Source organism: Gavialis gangeticus, unplaced genomic scaffold, assembly GCF_001723915.1.
Source record: "Gavialis gangeticus isolate Ggan-Ray unplaced genomic scaffold, GavGan_comp1, whole genome shotgun sequence".
Lineage (NCBI taxonomy): Eukaryota > Metazoa > Chordata > Crocodylia > Gavialidae > Gavialis > Gavialis gangeticus.
In genome coordinates this window covers 125,057,457-125,077,980 of record NW_017729032.1, presented here as the reverse complement: position 1 = coordinate 125,077,980, position 20,524 = coordinate 125,057,457, and the positions used below count along the sequence as shown (strand labels likewise).

Genomic DNA, 20,524 nt, shown 5'->3' with positions numbered 1-20,524 from the left:
GAAAGGGGGGACACGCTTCCAGTCCCAAGATGGCGACCAGGGGGCAGAGCAACTGTCAAGGGGTGGGGCTACCCATGCGGCCCCCAAAGCTCACCAAACCTTGTTAAGCGGCCCTCCACCCGAAGTAATTGCCTGCCCCTGTGCTATATGGCTACTTCGCAACTTCCAGTAGACTAAAATCATGGAAAAGTTTCCTCTTTACGATGCAGCCACACTGGTGGCCACACAGATGAAAAATGAGGCAATTGTGAATAGAAATGATCAAGAAGGGAGCTCAGATGAATATCAAACCTGCTGAACATCTCCCTGCAGGTACAGAGCTTGATTAGACCACATGGAGCGTGTTGAGCCACCTCCAAGCAGGGGTCATTAGGACTATAGTTAAATTGTAGCGATACTAATGATGCAAACACCAGGTGTGAATGTGGAGAAGACTTTTAGACTGTATAACACTTCCTGGCTTTCCCATGTATGGAAAAACCATGTGCCAGTGAGAACCTTACTAAGTCTACAGATCTAACGATAGTGTGTGCCCATTTTTAGACTTGGATTTCAACATGTTGGCAGGATATGAGAAGTAATAACAGCAGCTAGTGCTATTTAGATAAATTGTGATAACCTGTGAATGTACTGCACTCTTTTGAAGGAATATTGGTCAGTAAGTGGGAGAGCTTTTTAGAACCAGTAAAAAGAATTGGGGGTGATTTGGGTTAAAACTGAAATAGAAAATGTTACATTTTAAATTAGAATATACTTCGCTTTAGTGCCTGTTCTGACTTCATTTTTTTAAAACAAAGATTATTTAGGGTTTTAAGGATTTCAGGATAGAATGTATCCATAATTATTGCCAGAATTTCTGTGGTCAGTTTTTTTGGTGTTTTTTCTTTTTCTTTTTAATTCCTCAAGGGGTCATAAGATCTTTCACTTTTCCAGCTAAAAGACCTCTTAGAAAAGTAGCAATGGTGTGGATGAGTTAACAAAAGGAATATTTTACTATGGTGACTTCAGGTTTGAAATGTTAAAGCAGGGGTTGGTAATGTCTTTTTGGCAGAGTGCCAAAATCACCTTTACTTGTAAGATGTTGGCACGCCAGGGGCAGATGTCAGGGGAGCCGTGAAGGGCCTGATCCTTGCTGTGGTAACACAGCCCTAGCCCCTTCCCTGCTGTCTGCCCCAAGGAACACATGCCAAGCAAAATGCCTTTGTGTACCATGCTCTGGCACCTGTGCCAGGGGTTGCCTGCATCTGTTAGAGCATGGGCACTGTCCTTGTCTGCACTAAAAATTAACAGGCCATGTAGTATCTTTTATTTTTAGGGCTATAGAACATGGGTATGATAAAAACCATGGAAACTTTATCATTGTTTTAGATGCTAGTAGCACTAAATATCTGGATTTGACAAAGATTCTGGATTTGACAAAGTAGACTATTGCCTATGAAAACTTATGTCTCTGTAAACTACTTAGTCTCCAGTGTGCCACCCTGCCGTGCCTTCTGCCTAGGTTGACAAGGAAATTTAATTTAGTAGGATGTAGTATTGTTCATTTTAATGTGATGACTTCTGTACCTAAAGGGAAGAAGTCACCCCATAACAGAAGCAGAAATGTATTCATATCCAGAAAACATAATGTGAGTGAAGATGTTCTAGCAAAAAGTTTGGGGAATTGTTTTTAATTTGATAAGAACATGTTGCTTTGTAATGTAGACTGGAGTTCAGTGAGGATGAGCTTGGAAACTTAGTTTTACTTCACTTAGTTTTGGTTTGCCTGAGGTTAGGTTTACTTATACATTTCAGAATTATTCTACAGATACTTTGGGAAAAGGTAAGAGCACACCCTTAAGCTGACCTAACTAGTTTGACAAAAAAACCTAGTGTGGAGGAGGCCATACTGATGAAGTGCTTTTGTCATCTTACTTTGTTAGGCAAAAGATAGGACAGGGGCCACCTTAGTTCCCATTATTCAGGAAAAGAAAAGAACAACTTCCTCCCATCCTGCCCCCCAAGACTAACACAAATAACTACCTGTCTCGCCTCTTAGTTTATATTGTTTGGGAAGTGATATAGCTGATGTAGGCTTTGTTTTGTAGATGGCCCTTGGAAAAGCAGTAGAACCAGGGGATTCTAGTTTTCAGTTTAAACCAGAAAAAATGGACAAAATAGCATCATCTGGTATTAAATTGCTGTGAGAGAGCATGCAACTTCCTGTTCATTGTGTCTGTGGTTGACTCTTTAAATTTGTATAGTAGTAATATGATCAGCACTTTTTTGGTGTGGTTATATAACCTGGGGAAAATATTCAACTAATAAATAAGACTTTCTTAAAATTCTAAAGTATCTTTTTAAACTTGCTTGCTAATTGAAACCTATTATTGCTCAAATATATACAATATCAATTCATGTAATACTACAAAAACTTATTTTTAGGGAAGTTTAAGGCACTGCTGCTCAACCTTTCTGGCACACAAGCCAGATGAGTGGGGCACGGGTAGTCTGTAGGTCAGATTCAGTGCATAGACTAGCCCTGTGTTCTGGGTCTGCAGCAGTAAGTTAGGAATGGCCCTGGACACTGGATCTGGAGCTATGGACTGGCTCTTCTGCTGGTCTGGGGTTGTGGGGCTATGTCATCTGGGGCTCCCTGTGGGTCCAAAAATTTAGCAACATGGAGCTGTGGAAGCATTAATGCCCCAACCACTGCTGCCCCACTGCCAAATTTCCGGTGGCTTCCAAACTCCACTGTTTTTAAGGCACTACTAAATTGACCAAAACTAAAAATTGCTATAAGGAGTAATATAAAACATAATTATGGCATATAACCTGTACAGTTTTCCTTATGGATTACAAAATGGACATTCTTTTTCAAAAACAAACTACTTCAAAATTTAGAAAAACTGTCTAGGTTTTCTACTGGGATGTTTTGGAAAAATAAGGTTTGATTTTTTTGTGAAGAGAGGAGCAGAGGGTAAAATCTGTTGCAGGTTTAATCTAAATAAACAAGTAAATAATTGTCTTTGTAATGATAATTCAGTGGTATAAAGATTGCATATTTTAACATAAATCTGTTTTTCATCGGTTTTATATTTGTCAAAATCTAAGGAAATATTTCTTAAGTCAAATAACCACTGTGTGTGACTAGTGACTTCTGTTTTAAACATGACTACCTCTTTTATTCCTTCACTTTACTTGTTGTTATCAATTTCAAATAACCTTCTATGTCCAAAATCCTATATATAAAAATGTATATGCTTGGGTGGAGTGGAAAAGTGTGGACGATTAGCTACCTAACAATTTGCATATTTATCTTTTGACTAAGTGGTCTACAGATTAGAAAAACTATTCAAAAAGTTTACTGCAATAGTGGGCACAGCGCGAAGCAAGGTTGTCCTGTGCAAGTAATAGACTTAAAGACTCCAGTGGGGCTTTATACTCAGAAGGCACTGCTGGGTGGTGCCTTGTAGATTTAATAGACTAACATGGCTATGTATTCCGCTTTTCCGCATTTTAGAGTGATGGAACAACTGCCTTAGCAAGAGTCATAAACTAACTTCAAGTAATTCTGTACATGGTTAGAGTCTTTCTTTTACCTGAAACAGTGTACCAGAAAATGATTTTTAGTGATGGAACTGAGATTAGTTTCTGCTTCCTGGTGATGATGTTGATGTGGGTCACTGCCAAAATCCACATGCTGCTCTTAACTGTTTTTTGTTTTCTAAATATGGTTTCAGCTGATGAAATATCCTTCCTCTTTACTGAGATCATAGGCATCCCTGAAGATCTAACAAATAGCTTTAAAAAAGCAATGAACTTCAGTTCAGGAAAAGTCAAAGAATTGTAGACAATAAAGTTTATATGAATTGTGCCAGCCACTTTACTGATGAATAGGAAGACAAGAAGGGTTTTCCTGGTTCCATTAGGGCAGTGGCAACATTCCTGTTGATATTGGTTAGGACAAAACTTTACTCAAGATGTCTGCCCTAGAAACTCTTACGTTCTATAGAAGCTTCTAGGACAGGATCTTTTTTTTTGATCTCGTGTCTAGTATAAAGTCATGTGAAAAAATTTCAGTTGCTCTTAGGCTAAGTACAAACAGTCAAAAAGACTGAGGATGAATTGATTCAATCTAGGCAGCTTCCTCTAAGCTGTGTAACTTGAACTAATAACCAACTGAACTGACATTCAGTTTTCAATTTGCAGAGGGAGGCCTGCACTTACCCAGGCCACTAGGTGGTGGGTGCTACAGCACATCTTCCAGCCTGCTGGCCATTGCCAGCCCAGCCAAGTGTCCCCAAATCTCTGCTGTCCCCCCACAGGTGGTTGAGAAGTTTCCTGTCAGGGTGCTGGTTGGCCCACCTTGGGGGAGCCTAGCCTGGGTTCCCCAGCTCAGGCAGCCCTGGTGAGCTGAGAGGAATCCTACCCTGCCTCCCAGCTGCTGATTGCTTCAGCCACTGCCATGGAAGAGAGGGGGAAGGAGTCCTCTGGGCCCAGTGCCTGCCCATGCAGCTCAGCATGGGTGCAGCAGGGAGCCCCCACCTTGGGGGGCTTCCTCCCACCCCAGCCCAGGGTCCACCAGTCTGGGGCAGCCTCTGGGAGCAGAAGGGAGTACTTCTGCCCCCGCCCCCAACCTTCTTGCTTCAGCTGCTGTATCCCAGGAGTAGCCCAGGGAGCAGAGGGAAATTCCTTTGCTCCCCTGTGTTAGCTGCTGCAAGTGAAGCAAAACTAAGGCACACTTGGCTGTGGAGGAGCAGGAGAATTTCCCTCTGCTCCCTGAAGCTGCCTGAGACTCTCAGCAGCTGAGGCAAACAGCAATGTGGCTTGGGAGGGGAAGAAGTCCCCTCAGCTCCCTGGGGCTGCCCCAGACTGGTGGACACAGCTGGGGTAGGGGGAAGCTCCCCCAAGGCAGGGGCTCCCTGGTGCCCCCATGCTGGGCTCTATGGGCAGGCACCTAGCTCAGAGGTCTTTTCTTCCCCTGTCCTGTGGCAGCTGCTGAAGCAATCAGTAGCTGGGAAGGGGGAGGAGAGGGCTGCTTCCTATAGCTTCCTGGGTCCTCATGTCCTCTTTTTTTTTCTTCCTAAATCTCATGAGAGTAGAGGATTCCCATCATGCCTACTGGACTGCCGTCACCAGATAGCTGTCCTGGTTCTAAGGCTGTGCTTCTGACTCTTTCATGGCCTCTTTTTTAGGGTGCACACTTAAAACTCTGGCTTTTCCTTCCCGTCCATTTTGCTGAATTGTGATTATTCCCATGGGGCATGAATTAAGTTCAGTGGCTATGATTCTGCTGTCTCATACAGAGGCAAAGACTCTCTCACAAAGTAGAGAGTCACAAAGTGTGGCATATTTTAGTGGGGACTCCAAGATAGATCCTTTTCTGCCTCTGCACTGACGAGAAGGGAGTTCCCCAGCCTGTAGTTGTGCTGCTGGTTCTTCCTCCCCAGGTGCATCACCTTGCACTTGTCAGTGTTGAAATCCATCCTGTTCTCATCTGTCCACCCCTGTAACCTGTCTAGGTCCAATTTGGAGCCTATTCCTCCCTTCTAGTGTGCCCACATCCCCCCACGTCTCAGTGTCATCAGCAAATGTGAACAGGGTGCTTTTGACCCCCTCGTCCAAGTTGCTGATGAAGATGTTGAACAGTGCGGGCCTGAGGACCGAGCGCTGGGGAACCCCACTGCCCACATTCCTCCAAGTCAAAAATGACCCATTCCCCACCACTCTCTGGGTGCAGCCCTCCAGCCAGTTTTGACCCAATTGACAGTGTAGGTGTTGATGCCACAGTCTCCTAGTTTTTTAATGAGAACGGGGTGATAGACCCTGTTGAAGGCCTTCCTAAATTGCAGAAAGACTACGTCCACTGCTACCTCTGCATCTAAGGATTTGGTGACCTGGTCGTAGAAGGCCACCAGGTTGGTCTGGACAGGACCTGCCTCTAATGAACCTGTGTTGGTTGCCCTTAAGCATAATCTTTCCTGCTGGCCCCTTGTAGACATGTGCCAGGATAATTCTCTCAAAAAGCTTACCCAGGATTGAGATAAAACTAACTGGCCTATAGTTTCCTGGGTCCTCCTTCCTCCCTTTTTTGCTTGTGTCTAGGTAGGCCATTTTGTTAGTTTTTGTTTCCTATATTTTGATTACTTGCCTTTGTGATTGTTTAGGGAAGGCCCTCTGTTACCAGCTACTATCCCTGCTGTTTTCAACTAAATCTGGTGTAACACACACAAGTGACAGAGTTTTGCTTTCAGCAGTTGGAGATGTAGTTTCCCAGAAACCTTGCACCTATCTCCCTGAAACCTGGCAGGCTTCATGGCCTCAGCAGGGGCTAGCATGCCTGCAGTTTTCATCCAAATCGGCCAAAAAATGACAAAATTATAGGTATTTCAGTGATTCACGGTTATAGTCTGTGGCCAAATAGCCAAATCTTTCTGAATCGGCACCAAATTTCCCGAAGCTGATTAGGCTGAATCAGTTTGGGACAGTGATCCAAATCAAATCACTGTCTTCAGAATTGGCCGAGTCTGAATCTGAATTGAATGCTTCCCTGTTTGCACAGGCCTACTCTCTGGCTCTTGCGCTCACCTAGCTTTCTGAGGCTTAATGTCAGTGAATCCTCTTAGATGTTCTTGTATTGAAGTGCAATTGCTCTGAACAACACAGTGGCTTTTCCCACTCAGAAAGCTAGTTTGAGGGGAATGTTCACATAACGGGGTCTGTGATCACCTGCTGGGTGTGATTTAGGATATTTCAGTATTGCAGGAAAAATTACTGTCCAGTTTTTCACTAGCTCAAGATGAGGGGAACTGTTGCAGGAGCCTGACTATGGTGAGGCAGAGGCATAACTAGGGAGCTACCAAATTTACAGCAGAAGTGGGGTGCACAGCAGTTCCTTTAATCTTTCATGTTCTCTCCCTTCTACCCCCCCCACTGTTGATTGGCAGAGGGGCTCCACTACCTCCTGATCAGTAGGCAAAAACCATGGTTTTAAATATGCTGTGGTTTTTGTCTTCTCACTGGTCAGCCAATCAGTGACAGGAAGCAAAAGCGGCGCCATATTTAAAACTGCAGTTTTTGTCTCCCCACTGATCAGGAGCAAGCTGCAGGTTAGCCCCTCCATCAGTGGTGGAAGGGCGCAAGGGGGAACCTGGAAGATTAAAGGACCCGCAGTGCACCCCATTTCTGCCATGAATTCAGTAGGTCCCTAAGCATACCTGAGAATTTTAGCACCAGGGGGTGAGGAGTTGGGGGAGAGTCTCACCAGAGACTTGAAAGACCCCATGGTGCACATTCTCCCTGGGGACTGTTGCTACTACTGCCCCATAAACTCCCCACATGCTGGTGGCTGTTTCTGCTGTGGCTGTACATTCTGGCATCTCCTGTAAATTGGTACCTGGGCTGTTGTCCTGTTCTCCCAGCTCTTGTTACATTAGTGTGCTGTGGAGCCTTGATTACCTGACCAGGTGGACCTCTGAGGACTCTTCCAAAAAAGGTTGAACTGGAGTGAGGGATGCCTCTTTAAGAAAGTTTTTCTAAAGGGTCTATATTCTCTCGTGCCTTATCATTAAAGAACAAAGACATTCAGAAGTCCTCTGCAAAAGCCATGTCTACAGTCATTCATATGCTACACTTATCAAATGTCCCCTGAAGAGGTATGCTACAAATCAGAAAGCTTACCCCTCTAGTTCTGAGTTCTCAAAAATATGCATTTAAGCTATTAGTTTTATTTGGTGGGAGTGGGGAGGGGAAGGTCAGTATTGATGCTAGCAGGGCCTACAACAGTTGAGTTCTGGAGCTTATTTTCTGAGGGAGGTTTATCAGGAAATGGGCCAGAGAGGGAAAGAAGGAAACCGTGCAACCTCCTGAGATCCAGAGCTGCTCAGAGTCTATGGGGACCCAGAATAGTAGTTGGTGTCCAGAGGGGGAGAATTTCACATAGGTTTATGGGTCTTTGTAATCTACGTAATGTTCTTTTAACTTAAGTAATGATTAAAACCATTTCCTAATTCTTAAAGTAACATTATCCTTGTATACTACATGTGCACTTCTGTTGCTTTAGTTTTGTTTAAATGAAGCTTCTGTGCCACACATAAAACACAGAAATATTATTTCCTCCTTTAGTATCCTTCCAGCATACATATAAACAATTGCTATTTCTTTTTCTAGTCACTGTTTACACCCTGTTCTTGTTTCTCATGAAAAGCTCTACTTTCCAAATTTTTTTATAGTTTTTTTTTCATTCTTTTTGAATTCCCTACAGTATTTTAGCATTCACTTAACAGGAAGGTTACCATGTGGTAGATATTAGAAAGTCTGAAGTCAAAGTTCTGAGTAACCTATAAACTAAACTTGAACTTTGGTAACCATTTTCTAGTGGGGGAAAAAACCTGTTTTGAGCTTTATTTTAAAAACTTGATTTATTTGCCTCATTTGAGGAGAGAGATTGTTTGCAGTTTTTGAAGTAGCCATGATCAGTATCTAGGTTTCTTGTTTTTAAATAGAATGAGTAATTTGATGATAAGCAACAATTGCTGCATAGGGTTAGTTTTTAGCTAGTTACCATACATCTGAATTTTCCTGGACATGTCCTCTTTTTGGATCCTCCCATCTCTGTCCAGGCAGTTTTTTAAAATATCAACAAATGTTTGAGATTTTTGTTCTGGTCAGTATCAAAGTTTTCCCCAGCACTTCACAGGTTGCCTTAACGAGGAGCTACTTGGGGCTGGCAGGAGAGCAATTGGAGGCAGGGCTGGCATGCAGCCAGGCAGGGTGGTGGGAACAGCCCCAGCAGCTGCATATAGGTAAGTGTATGGGGGGAAGGGGTTGGAAGCTGTCTGGGCACTGGGGTGTGCAGCAGGGTTGGGGAGGTGGGGGAGGAGCCTGCCTGTCCAGCAGTAGAAGGGGGCGGTGGTGGGGAGCCTTCAGGGGCAGCAGGGAGCTACATGGCTGGCTGGTTGACACCAGGGCCGGTGTTCTTGTGCTTGGAGGGGCAGGGTATCCAGGAGACACTGCAGGTCTAGAGGGGAGCAGGGGCTTGTAGGTCAGGAATGAGGGGCACTGGCAGGGCTGTTGGGGGCAGAGGGGCTGTGGGTCAGAAGAGAGTGGCAGGGCTGGCGGGCTATGGCTTGGGAGTGAAGGGGGTAAATGTGGGTCTGGAGCACAGGGCACAGGCAGTGCAAAGGAGCTGCAGGTCGGGAGTGAGGTGTATCAGCAGGAATGGGGGAGGAGGGGACTGCAGCATGGTCTGACGGGTGGGGTACTGTGGGTCAGGAGTGAGGGGAGCAGCAGGGTTGGGGGGCTGTGGCTTGGGAGTGAGGGACAGGGGCAGGGCATGGCCATATTACTGCCCCCTGTCCTATTTCCTTCCCCCACCCCAACAGGTGTCATCTTTTTTGAAACTGGAAATATAGTAACCCTACTTTAGCAGAAATTTTAAAAGATTATTAAACACAGGAAAATAAGGAAAATAGATCTTATACAGTTATAACTCTAGTGTAATGTGAGATTCTTCCCTGCTTATAAGTGTGGAATATTCTTTCTTACAGATTTCTAACTGATTCTAGTGAAGGTAATGTGCTGATCTTGCTCAGCAAAGTACCAAAATCTGCTTGCTCTCTGTAGTGGTATAGAAATGTCTTCCTGAATCTTCATTCAGGTGTCCATTGTTTGCATGTTACAATACTGTGGTATTTCAATTTTCACCACAGCAAAAACATTGTAAAACTATCCATATTTTGCATTGTTCTATAGAATCTGAAGTTACATTAAGTATTTCTAGGCTTGCTAGTTGTATAGAAAGTTCTTCACAATTATAAATCAACATGCTGCTCATCACCTTTGGGCAAGATTTAAACAGTGTAACATTTAAGAAAAATGTAGCAATGAAGATTGGTTTGCTGCTTCTAGGAATTGGATGCAGGAGAGCCTTGAATTTAGGTTTGAATCTTCAAAGTTCCAAAACAAATCTTTGTTCTGAAGCATCCAGAGATTTGTAGAGAAATTTGGGATTTTTCTACAAAAGGAAATTAGCTGGCATAATTATAGCTAGTCATGCCAGTATATTCTGTCTGTCTCCTCCCCCTCCCCCCCCAAAGTAGGTGATTTGATTTTATTCTGAAATATAGTGTCTATATGGGAGAGTATTATATCTGTAATGTAATTATTTTTCTGTTACATCAGTCAGTTTCTCAGTACAGACAAGCCTAATAAAAACACTCTAAGTTATGACAGTACTAAAGTGACCTTTAAGGACCTGAAACATTCAATATTGAATCTCTATATTGGATACGCTGTAATATCACTATGCCTTATGCCTTATTAGTGACCATTGCTTTGATCAAACCTGCTGACTCGGTTAATACAGAACATAAAGTAAACAGGTTTTTTTTGTTTTTTGTTTTTTTTTTAAGGTTGTTTTTGCCATGAAGGTGGCATGGGTGAGAGGTTAGCTTTAGCTATGGGGTGTGTCCCACTGCAAAATCAAATCCATGCCAAACACGTGTGCCTGCCTCCACTAATGTAGTATTTACCCATGTGAGAAACTAGGGGCATAAGTAGACTAAATGGGGGCCCTAAATTGAAGGGGTGGTTTCGTTTTTTTTTTTTTTTTAAAACAGTGCTTCAATTTAGGGTGAAGTAAACTCCTGTGTTATGTACACCTGTGTCTTACCTGCCTCTCTTGGGGAGGGGAGGGCAAGCTGCTGTAAGGTGGAGCGGTCCCTGGGCTCCTGTGGGTTGTGGGGCTGGTGCTTCCCTCTGCGGCAGCGGTGGCACCTGCTCGCAGGCACCTGGCTTGGGCAGTCCCGTGGGGCACCACAGCTGCAGAGGGAAGGACCATGTCCCCATGCAGCTCATGCAGGCAGACAGGCTCCAGGGGGGCAGGGGGGAAAAAATCAGACTTGCCAGTTTTTTGTTTTGTTTTGGTTTTTCCTTCAGTGGAGCCTGTCTTCCCAGGCTGTTGCCAGGCTGCCTGCACAGCCCCTGAGCTGCACAGAGCCCAGTGGTTTGCTCTGTGGCTGTATGGCAGCAAACTAAAACTCATCAGAGGTGTTTTGGGTCGCTGTGCCCCAAAGTCATTTAAGGCACATTATGCTGGCAAATGTGCTACAGTGGCTGGAATTAATGCATAATATGCCGCCGACACGTGCAAATACCAACACCATTAAAGCGGTGGAAGAACATTTAAGCTGCTTTAGTGTTGTGCACACATGCGCCCTGTTTTGTCTACACGCACCCTAAGACAACTGGGGTATATACCATGCCTTTTTTAATGCACTCTAGCTTCTCTGATCTATGAATTCTTTCCTTGTGTATAGAGGACAGACTTGTCTGTCCTTACAGAAATGCTTTTGGTTTGCAGATTCATTAAAATAAACCACTTCTGACTTAGTGTTCTGAATTTGATTATTATTTACCTTGTTCAGAAATCCACCTCAGTTCCAGCATTTGGCCATCTGGTAGCACAGTGCACAGGGAAGATGATTTTCCCACATGGTTATGTGAAGCATAGTAGAAATGTAATAAGCCATGTACCAAACCAGTATTTAAATTTAAGTGGTTTCTGGTGCAGCAGAAGGAAACAGGTAGCAAGGAAGACAAAAAACCCTATGGGAATTTGTGGGCAGGCACTAGAAGATGGTCAGCTGGAATGTGGATTATCCTGTGCCCATTGCAAAGTAAGAAAACTGCCAGCCTGGGCTGAAACAAATCCAGGTTCATATCAATACCCATCTCTGACAGCTACCTAATATTAATGTGTCCCTTAACCTTATCCTATCCACACACACAAGCCTCCAACAGATGTGCTGGTAACTGAAATCATTTATGGGCAGCATTAGGTGAGATCCCAGTTTTAATTTTGTAGTGAAGATATAAGCTAAGTGGGTATTACCCTAATCTCCACTTCTGGCTGACTTCTCTGTCCCCAGTGCTTTTTGTCTGGGCATATCACATCCACTTGCACCCATTGGTATATTTATATGTAAACATCCATTACTGTGTTTGAGCTGTATTGCATGATGCGAGTTTAGAATTTTTATGTATGAGTGCTGCAGGCTTGTGTGAGAGCTGAAGTTCCAATTTTGTGTTGGATAGCTTTATTATAAGGCAGTGTTTAGATTGAAAAGTAAGTGCACAATTACAATTTTTACAGTACATTTTACAGTCTCTTTTGTTTTCTTTTTCCAGGCAAAACCAAAAGTAATTGAACCAATAGACTATGAAAATGTCATCGTCCAAAGGAAAACACAAATTATAAATGATGCTCTACGTGAGATGCTTCTTTTCCCTTACGATGACTTTCAGGTAATTATTCAATTTCCTTTTGACTGAAATTTTCAAATGGTGGTATAAATGTATATATAAATAAGCAGTAGCAAAGGAATGGGGAAAGTATTAAAGCAATATTTTTATACTTAAAGATCTTACTATCATTTGTGTTCTCAGACATGCCTTTTTCTTTTATTGCTTGGTTCTAGTACATGTTGATAACCCCTCCATTCTTTTGGGATGTATTAGGTTACATTTCTATGTCTCACTCAGTATTCTCACCATTTGAGACAAATGGTCAGACTAATAGTTCTCATTGCATTTTAAATGTCATCTGTGTGGGTTTTTTTTTTCCTGTCAAATTAAGATCTGTTCTTTATACCTAGGAATCAGGACATTCCTTTAAAAATCATGATTTTTTTTTTTATTGTAATCTTTTTTTTAATGCATGTGGTCATGCCCTAAGTCGACCTTTTCCCCCCACAGCAGTGAAAAATATAACCCTTTCTTAAGTATAGCTAAGGTTTTTCTGTAATCCCAGGTCTTCACGGGCTTAGACTTTTAAGAAAAACACTAAACTTTTGTGGCTTTTGTGATTGGAGCCCTTTGTCTAATACAGGGAGATTCTGTATGTAAAAAATAATGTAAATTAGAATTGCACTTCACTGCAGCATCTGGCTGTTTCTATTTAAAAAAAAAAAAAAAAAGTATGAATGTTTCTCCTATGTAAATGCACTTTTTGTGGAGATTTAATTAATTTATATATACAGAACATAGTATGCAGTAATTATCTTCTAAAGCCATGCACGTCATTGGAGATATTAAAGAAAAATCAAGCTTAAAGCAATCTACCCGTTTTCTACGCTAGTAGTCCAGAAGGTATACCAGCATGAGCAACAAAGACGTGACTGCAGTTTGTGTAGATATGCCCAAGTTAAGGCCATTGTAGCCTGCATTTGATTTTTTTTTTTTTTTTTTTTTTTTTTCTGTCTCTTGCTCATTCTCTCTCTCCTATGTCTTGCTGTGTCTGTTCCTACTGTCTCTTGGCACATGCACTTTAAGTAGAATAGATGAGAGAGAAACATGGACTGTGACTAGAAAGTCACACGGACCATGGTGCTAGAACTAAAAGAAGGTATGACGAGCCTTCTCAACCTCTGGGTATTAGAGACTGGTGTATACTCTGAAGCCTGAAATTTAATCTCTTCCAAGATTTGTTGGCATGAATTTCTTGACTTTAGATATTCTTGTTATCCCCATAAATCTGAGGTCCCTTCTTAAGTATAGCTAAGCATTTGGTTGCCACAACACTTTAGTAGTGAGTTCAAAAGTTTTGTCTAGATGTTATGTGAAGACAAGTATTTCCTGTGTTTGGTTCTGAATCTGCTGCACTTCAGTTTCATTGACTATTACCTTGCTCTTGTATTGTAAGAGAGGGAGGACAAATTCTTCTATCCTATTCATTCTTGTATATACTTCTATGATGTCATTTTATGTCTCTAAAATGAAAAAAAGACATTTTTCAGTTTTTCATGTGGTTCTATTTTATCATTTTCCCTTTTCTTTGAATCTCTTCTAACTTTGCAATAGGTGTTTTGAGATCCAGTATAAGTTTGTACCATGAAGGGTAAACCCATAGCCACTGTGTGTCACTTGAGGGCTGGAGGCAGGGCAAGTGGAGAGGAGAGGAGAGGAGATGGGTGAGGCAGAGTCTAGGGCTGGAGGGACATATTGCGACTCACCAGGTATGTGCTGCCCTGGCTGGGAGGCCAGCTTAGGCTATCCTGTCCCCTGTGCCCTGTTCAATTGCTCCACAGCAAAGACAGCCCAGCCAGAGGCACTGGCCAGAAACATCACTGTGCTACCTGGCTGGAACAGGGTGAGAAGGGCAGAGGGGGAGAATGTCTCTGGCTCTGCACTGCCTGGCCAGAAGGAGGAAGTGAGGTGGGAGGGGGAAGAAAACAGTGCACAGGACCTAGTTTGGAGTGGGCGGGTGGCCCACAGGCCCACTAAGGAGGGAAGGGGGAGAACATATCAGTGCAGGATACAAACTGCAGCATATGGGTCTTTGTCTCCCTGGTACTGGTAAGACTGATAATCTTCCTACCCTCTCCCCACTCTTTGGCACCTGTCAACCCTGCACATGTACCTCACAGTGCAGGGGATGTTTTGCTGAGTGCACAAAAACTGTTTTGTGCCTTTGCCCAGGTCCAGCCCATCCTGGTAGTCTCAATTCAGCAGCAAGGTCAGAGTCTGGAGAACCCAGTGAGAGTGAGACTGGCTTTGTCATTGTCCCTTGTCCCCAGAAACACATCAGTGCAGCCCTATGTGCCCCAGTACTGTCCCACACTGAGCCCTCTGTTCCAGTTGCGCTTAAACCTGGGGTTCCAACAACACTGCCCCACAAGTTGTTGTCAGCCCCAAACCCCATCATGACACTAGGATCCCATGTGGTGGCACTGCCTTAGAGCCAGCCCTCGGGGACACCTCATCCCGCGTCCCCCATGGAATCATCTATATCCTGAGGGTGCTGCCCAGTTTGGATCTTATTTGGCCCTACTTGGAGTGACCTTCCTTCCTTTTTCATGTCCCTGTGACAAGTTATTTAGTAGAATTTCCAGTTTGCATTGAAATCTGACAGGGCTGCGCCATGATCTCTTCTGCTATGACCTCGAACTTGTGATGTGCTGTAGGCAGCCGCTATGTGACGTGTGAGCCTCAGGCACTCAGTGGAATGGAGGCAGGGCTGTGCAGTGGAGAGGTATTAGGATGTTTCTACAATAGGTGTCGCTGCCAAGAGTCAGGTTAAGACTTCATGGCTGTGGAGCTGCTGGTAAACTTAAGGGATTTGGTTTCTCATTTTCCATATAAAACTGCATTGTTTGCAGGGACAGGAAAAGGTTAACTTGGCTCTTGATGGTGACAACTCACTCAGCAGTGTTGTGACATGACTTTGCTCTGAGTGTCTGGGGACTCAAGGCCCCCCTGCCACCATTCTGGTGCCATGGGGCACAGATTCCATCAGGTATGCCTGAGGGGTGGGGATCAGGGTGACACTCAGAGGTGGGGCACACTTGTCAAGGTTCCTCACCACCGGTGTATACCATATTCTGAGTAAGGTTGATGCTGCTGTCAGAGAAATAAACCCAACCCACCTATGCTTAGGCTTACAGATTGGTAATGTAAAACACTTGGTATGTTCCTGAGAGCAGCCAGTGCTCCAGGCATTCTGACTTCAGCCTGAGCATACGGTTAGGAATGATTTCTTCAATGGTATATCAAAGTGCTGTATAGATTTATCCACAGCGACCAGTGCTACACATAGTATTCTAGGTGTGGTGAAACTGTCTAAGTATTGGCCTGTTTTCCCTATTCTTAATCTTTTCCTGTTGCATCTCAACACCTTGGGTTTTTTATTTAATGGCAACTACACATTGAGTTGAGGTCTACATTGAGCTGATCACAAAGATGTCTATCTGTTTTTCCTGAGTTCCTCTTAAGATGATTATGTGTAGCTGGGGTAATTAGGAAGACCTCTGTGTACATTTTAGGCAGTTCTTTATCGTTGGAAATTCTGACCACTGTATAGAAATCTGCTCAAGCCATTTCCGCTTTCAGCATTCAATTTTTATTTTTATCCAAGTGTTTTTCCTCTTGCTTAGATTAAACTGATTACAATCTCAAAACTACTAAACAGTATAGGAAGCCAAGCCCTACTAATTACAAAGGCCTTGGATGTAAGGTTAGTTTTTTTTAAAGTTATGGCTGGATATTAAGTAGCTGCAAAGTGTGTCTTTTTGTTGGGGTTCTGCCTTTTTACAGCTTGCTAGTGTGAAGATATTAGTACTCTAAGTGAGCAGGACAAAGGTGCATTGTTGAGACTTTGTTCAAAACAAATTTATTGCATTTGTCCTTAACACTTATTTGATGGTGAAAGATGCATTTAATTGGGATGATTAAACAATTTTTTAAGGCAGCGCTTAACTTGAGACATTGATTATTAGGATCATCTGTTTCATTTGATTGGTTAAGCTGTTTATAGTATTTTACAGGTAAAAATTCATCTTTGCTAACTTTTACTGTTACAAAACCAATATGTTCAAGCTGCTTTTCTGTTGTTACTGCACCTAACAGAATCTTACCTAAAATACATTTCATCGTTTGTTTTGAGTTATTTCCTGTTTATGTGATCAACATGGCCATATTTTGTTTTAATATATTTTGAGATGTCGTTCTTTATCAGAACCTTTGCTTAGCTGGCTCATTCTATTTCCACTAGAGTAATTAATAGGATACTTGAGATAACCTTAGAAATTTGATAATACAAAGCAGTTCACTTCAACATTTTGTATTTTGGTTCAGTTTAGTAGTCAGTGAAAGTCTGTTTCTACCATGTTTATTTCCAGCAGCCTGAACTGTGTTTTAATCTTTTTTTGTCCATTGTACATTGTTCCTGTAATAATCATAGTAGAGGTATCAAGGATTAAAGGAAAGCTCAAATGAATTTCATTTATAAGGTGAAGTGTTCAAATGCCGTTGAGAATCTTGTGCAGCAGCAGGCAGTGGTTAGTAGTGCTCTGTAAGTCTGTGGGTGCATCTACATGGGCAATAATGTGACACGATGATAAACTCGGGAGCAGTTTGCTCTGGAGTCAACTGTTCCCGGTGCAGTGTCTACATGTGGGCCTGGGACAGCAGCAGTTTGAGCTAGGGCAAAGCAGGCCCCTGACTGGCTGGGATGACGATGCAATTTATGCCTCTGGTCACCATGTATGCATGTTTCAGCGCAATAAAGTACCTTGTCATAAGATAGTACTGTCTCTGACAGTACTGTCCTACCGTGGAGCTAATTAGTTTACTGTAGATGGTGATGCTTTACTGCAGAGCTAATTAATCTACTCTGCGGTAGAGTACATGTGTAGATGCACCCTGTGAAAGCTAGCCGTTGGAAGGGGCAGAAAGCAAGGCCGTAATCCGCCTCTGCCATCCTGACACTTCTCCACTTCACTTAGAACTGACTTTATACATGGAAAGATTTGTCTAGTCCAAGAGAGTTCCTAGGGTGAATTTTGTCCAAGTCAAGAATCTTCCTGGGAATGGCTGTGGCACGTATACCTTGTTTTGGTAATGTGTGAGAGCCATAGATACAGTATATTCTTGTGTAGAATCATTTAGTGTCAGTTTAGTGTCCTTCATAACTGCTAAATAAACTTTCTGATTTTCTTGCATTTTCTAGTCCCAAACCTTTTATTTTTTTTCATTCTTCACTTTCACAACTGAGTGTTAAAGATGAAGCATTGCTGTGAATTTTTTTTGTTTAACCCTCACTTTTACAAAAGCTAAGTCACTTATGAGCAGGGATCCTGGGTGTCTCCGATTTAAAAAAAAAAAAAAAATCCCCAATTATCAGTTTAAAAAAAAAAAGGAACCCCAAATCCATATTTGACTGTGAGGATTTGGGGTTACTTTTTTAAAACTGAAAATTGGGGATTTTTTCAAACTGGAGAAAATCAGGATCCCTGCTTATGAGTTAATGCCCACTCTTGGCAAGATCATGAGCACAAAAGTAGTACAGATAGTTTCCTTACTATCAATAATAAAGTCTCTCTTTTTGGAGTCAAGACATCTATTTCATCATCAGAGAACATAATCTGCTGCTTATCCTTCTCGTAATAGTAAACCAGAGAAATTTGACCATGTAAAGTGTGATTTGTAAAGAGGATGGAGATAAACTGTGTTTTTTTTTTTGTTTTTTTTTTTTTACAGCTGTAGGGGACAGGATTAGGAGCAGTGGCCTCAAATTGCAACAGACATGAAGATTAGGAAGAAACTTCTGACTTACGAAGGTGCTTAACCATTAGAACAGTCTGCCTAAAGATGGTGTGGAGTCTCCATCCCCAGAAATTTTCAAGCAGGGTAGATAGATACTTGCCTGGGATGGTTTAGTCGGAGGCAAATTCTTCCTTTAGTAGCAGATGACCTCTGTGAAGTTGTTTCCAGCCCTGTTTATGATCATTTGTGCAAGTGGAGAGGACATAGTTATCTGCCTGTGGCAAGTGAAGAATGGGAAATTATACTGGAAGTGAGACTTGGAGTAGCAGAAGCAACTCACTGATGTAGGAGTCTAATAGCTGAGCAAGCTTTGTTTTCTTCTCTAATAGCAACTGCTACTGGGTCTACTGGAAGGGAACTTTGCTCTGTCTTCCCAAACAATGACACATGGCATAGGGAAATAGGAGGGAATGTTTGAGTATATCCATGGGTCAAAAAACTGTTTGAAGGAGAGCAGGGGAAGTCTTAGAGCTCTTCAGTCACTACTGAAAAAAACTGAAGGGAGTTTCGTGGCTTGAGTGGTTTCACAGTTCTCTAGCGGGTTGATGAAACTAGTTGAAAGTCAGGTTTACATTTAATTAAAAGGACTAAAGTGTACTTTTTCTGGCCCCAGATTGACAGTGAGTGAAGACTACGGATTCTTTTCTCTCTGCTTTTGTACAGTTACCGATGGCAGCTCTGTTCATTTTCTGGCAGCAGATATGCTTGGTTCTGTTTTATGCTGATACACAAGATTACCTGGGAAGACTGGTAGCTTTTCACTTCATCTTCTCCTTATTCTCCCCTGGCACATTCCTGTCCAAGAAGAAACATGTTCTCTGTTTCTTTTGCCGCTTTTGGTTCTCTGTAGCTTTGCCAGCTACTCGTTTTGAGCATTATCATTTGCTTTCTGTATGAATTCCAAAAGGCTCTGTCCTGTGCCACCACATCTTCCTTTTACAGTCCATTGTCTGTGGTTTTGGCTATAAACTGTACCCTGATTTATAATTGACCTATTCACCCTGATTTGTCCGACTCTGCTTCAAGATCTCTTCATACGCTTCTTTTTCATTTTGCTGTACTAGGCAGCCTGGAAGCTGTTCAAAAGCTAAATAGTATTTCTCACCAATAAAAACATATTTAATTGTTATAAGTGAGCTGCCTGCTGGTGTGGTGATTGGTCTGCTTAATAGAGATTTAATTTGAAATTTCAGCTGTGTGGGGTTTTAAATACTGAACATGTCTGTAACTTATTGTAACACAGTTTTACTTGATATGTTTTAAAATATTGATTTCTTTTATTAATATGAAAATAGGATGGATTATTTGTACATATTAGTATTTGTAAGTCTTTCAGCACAACAGAGATGACATTTCTTTGTAAAAAGGGTGGCTGTTACCAGGAACAAACTCAGAAATGTTGGGTGTAACGGTTTCCTTAACACTCTTAGGGTAGAATACTTGGAAATATTTTGAGTTCATGAAAGGTTTTGATGGAAAATGTAATATATTATTTTGAGTTCAGCCACTTGCATTTTTGCATTTATGCACCTTCTTAATTTACTGCTTGAAGACCAGTTTTTTAATGTGGATATAAGATATATAATGTTGTGTTGCCCAAAAATAGAATTATTTTGGTTGTGTATTGTAAACTATTTTTAAATTAATTTTTAAACATCAAGTTACATATATATACCTGCTTTAGCAGATTATCTGTATTGTGAACAGAGGGCATATTTATCATGTTTTAGAAACCACCTAAATATAGTGATCAACCTTACTTCAGGAATTATGGGACTGATCCAAAAGTACTTAACTAAATGGAAAAAAACTTCAATATGCTTTAGATTTGTATCATCCCTTTTCAACCTTTTAAAAAAAGTAAAGTCGTGCAGAAATGCAGTTCATAATCAGGCTGCAAACTTATTATATACTAGTCATTGGACAAGTATTACAAAATCAATCCATTTATCATACTTGTTTTGTTACTCAATGCTAATAGGTCATAGAAAAGTGAATGCTGGCTTTCGTTATAGATTTTTTTTTTTTTAAGACAATGCTGTTGGTATTATATTCTATATGTTCTTTGCGCTCTTTTGCAAGAGATACTGGTGGGATATATTTGTAAAATTCATCAGGATCTGAGACCAGATGCTAGACTGAGATACTCGGTGTTGTATACCATTTTCTGTTTCTTGTTTTTAGTTTTTTGAAATCTGAACTTGTACAAGTGGATGGATTGCAGATTGGCTGAGGGGTCGCACTCAGAGGGTGGTGGTGGATGGGTCATATTCGACCTGGGGCGAGGTGGGTAGTGGAGTCCCCCAGGGCTCAGTCCTGGGGCCTGCGCTGTTCAATTTCTTCATCAGCGATCTGGATGATGGGGTGGAAAGTAACCTGTTTAAATTCGCTGATGACACCAAAATTTGGGGGGAGGTGAGCACGCTAGCAGGGAGGGAGA

At 42.1% G+C, this 20,524-nt stretch overlaps 1 protein-coding gene across 6 annotated transcripts in view; it reads left to right on the top strand.

The window, feature by feature from the left end:
* The window catches only part of DOCK9 (dedicator of cytokinesis 9), a 222,893-nt gene that overhangs the window by 5,581 nt on the left and 196,788 nt on the right, over positions 1 to 20,524 (top strand). For all 6 annotated transcript variants that reach the window (XR_002098921.1, XM_019524534.1, XM_019524533.1 and 3 more), the window contains exon 2: positions 12,172 to 12,288. Coding sequence is in view for 5 of the 6 variants with exons in the window: in XM_019524534.1 (XP_019380079.1) it covers positions 12,172 to 12,288 (117 nt within the window). In the remaining variant the exon portion in view is untranslated. The remainder of the gene's footprint in view (positions 1 to 12,171; positions 12,289 to 20,524) is intronic.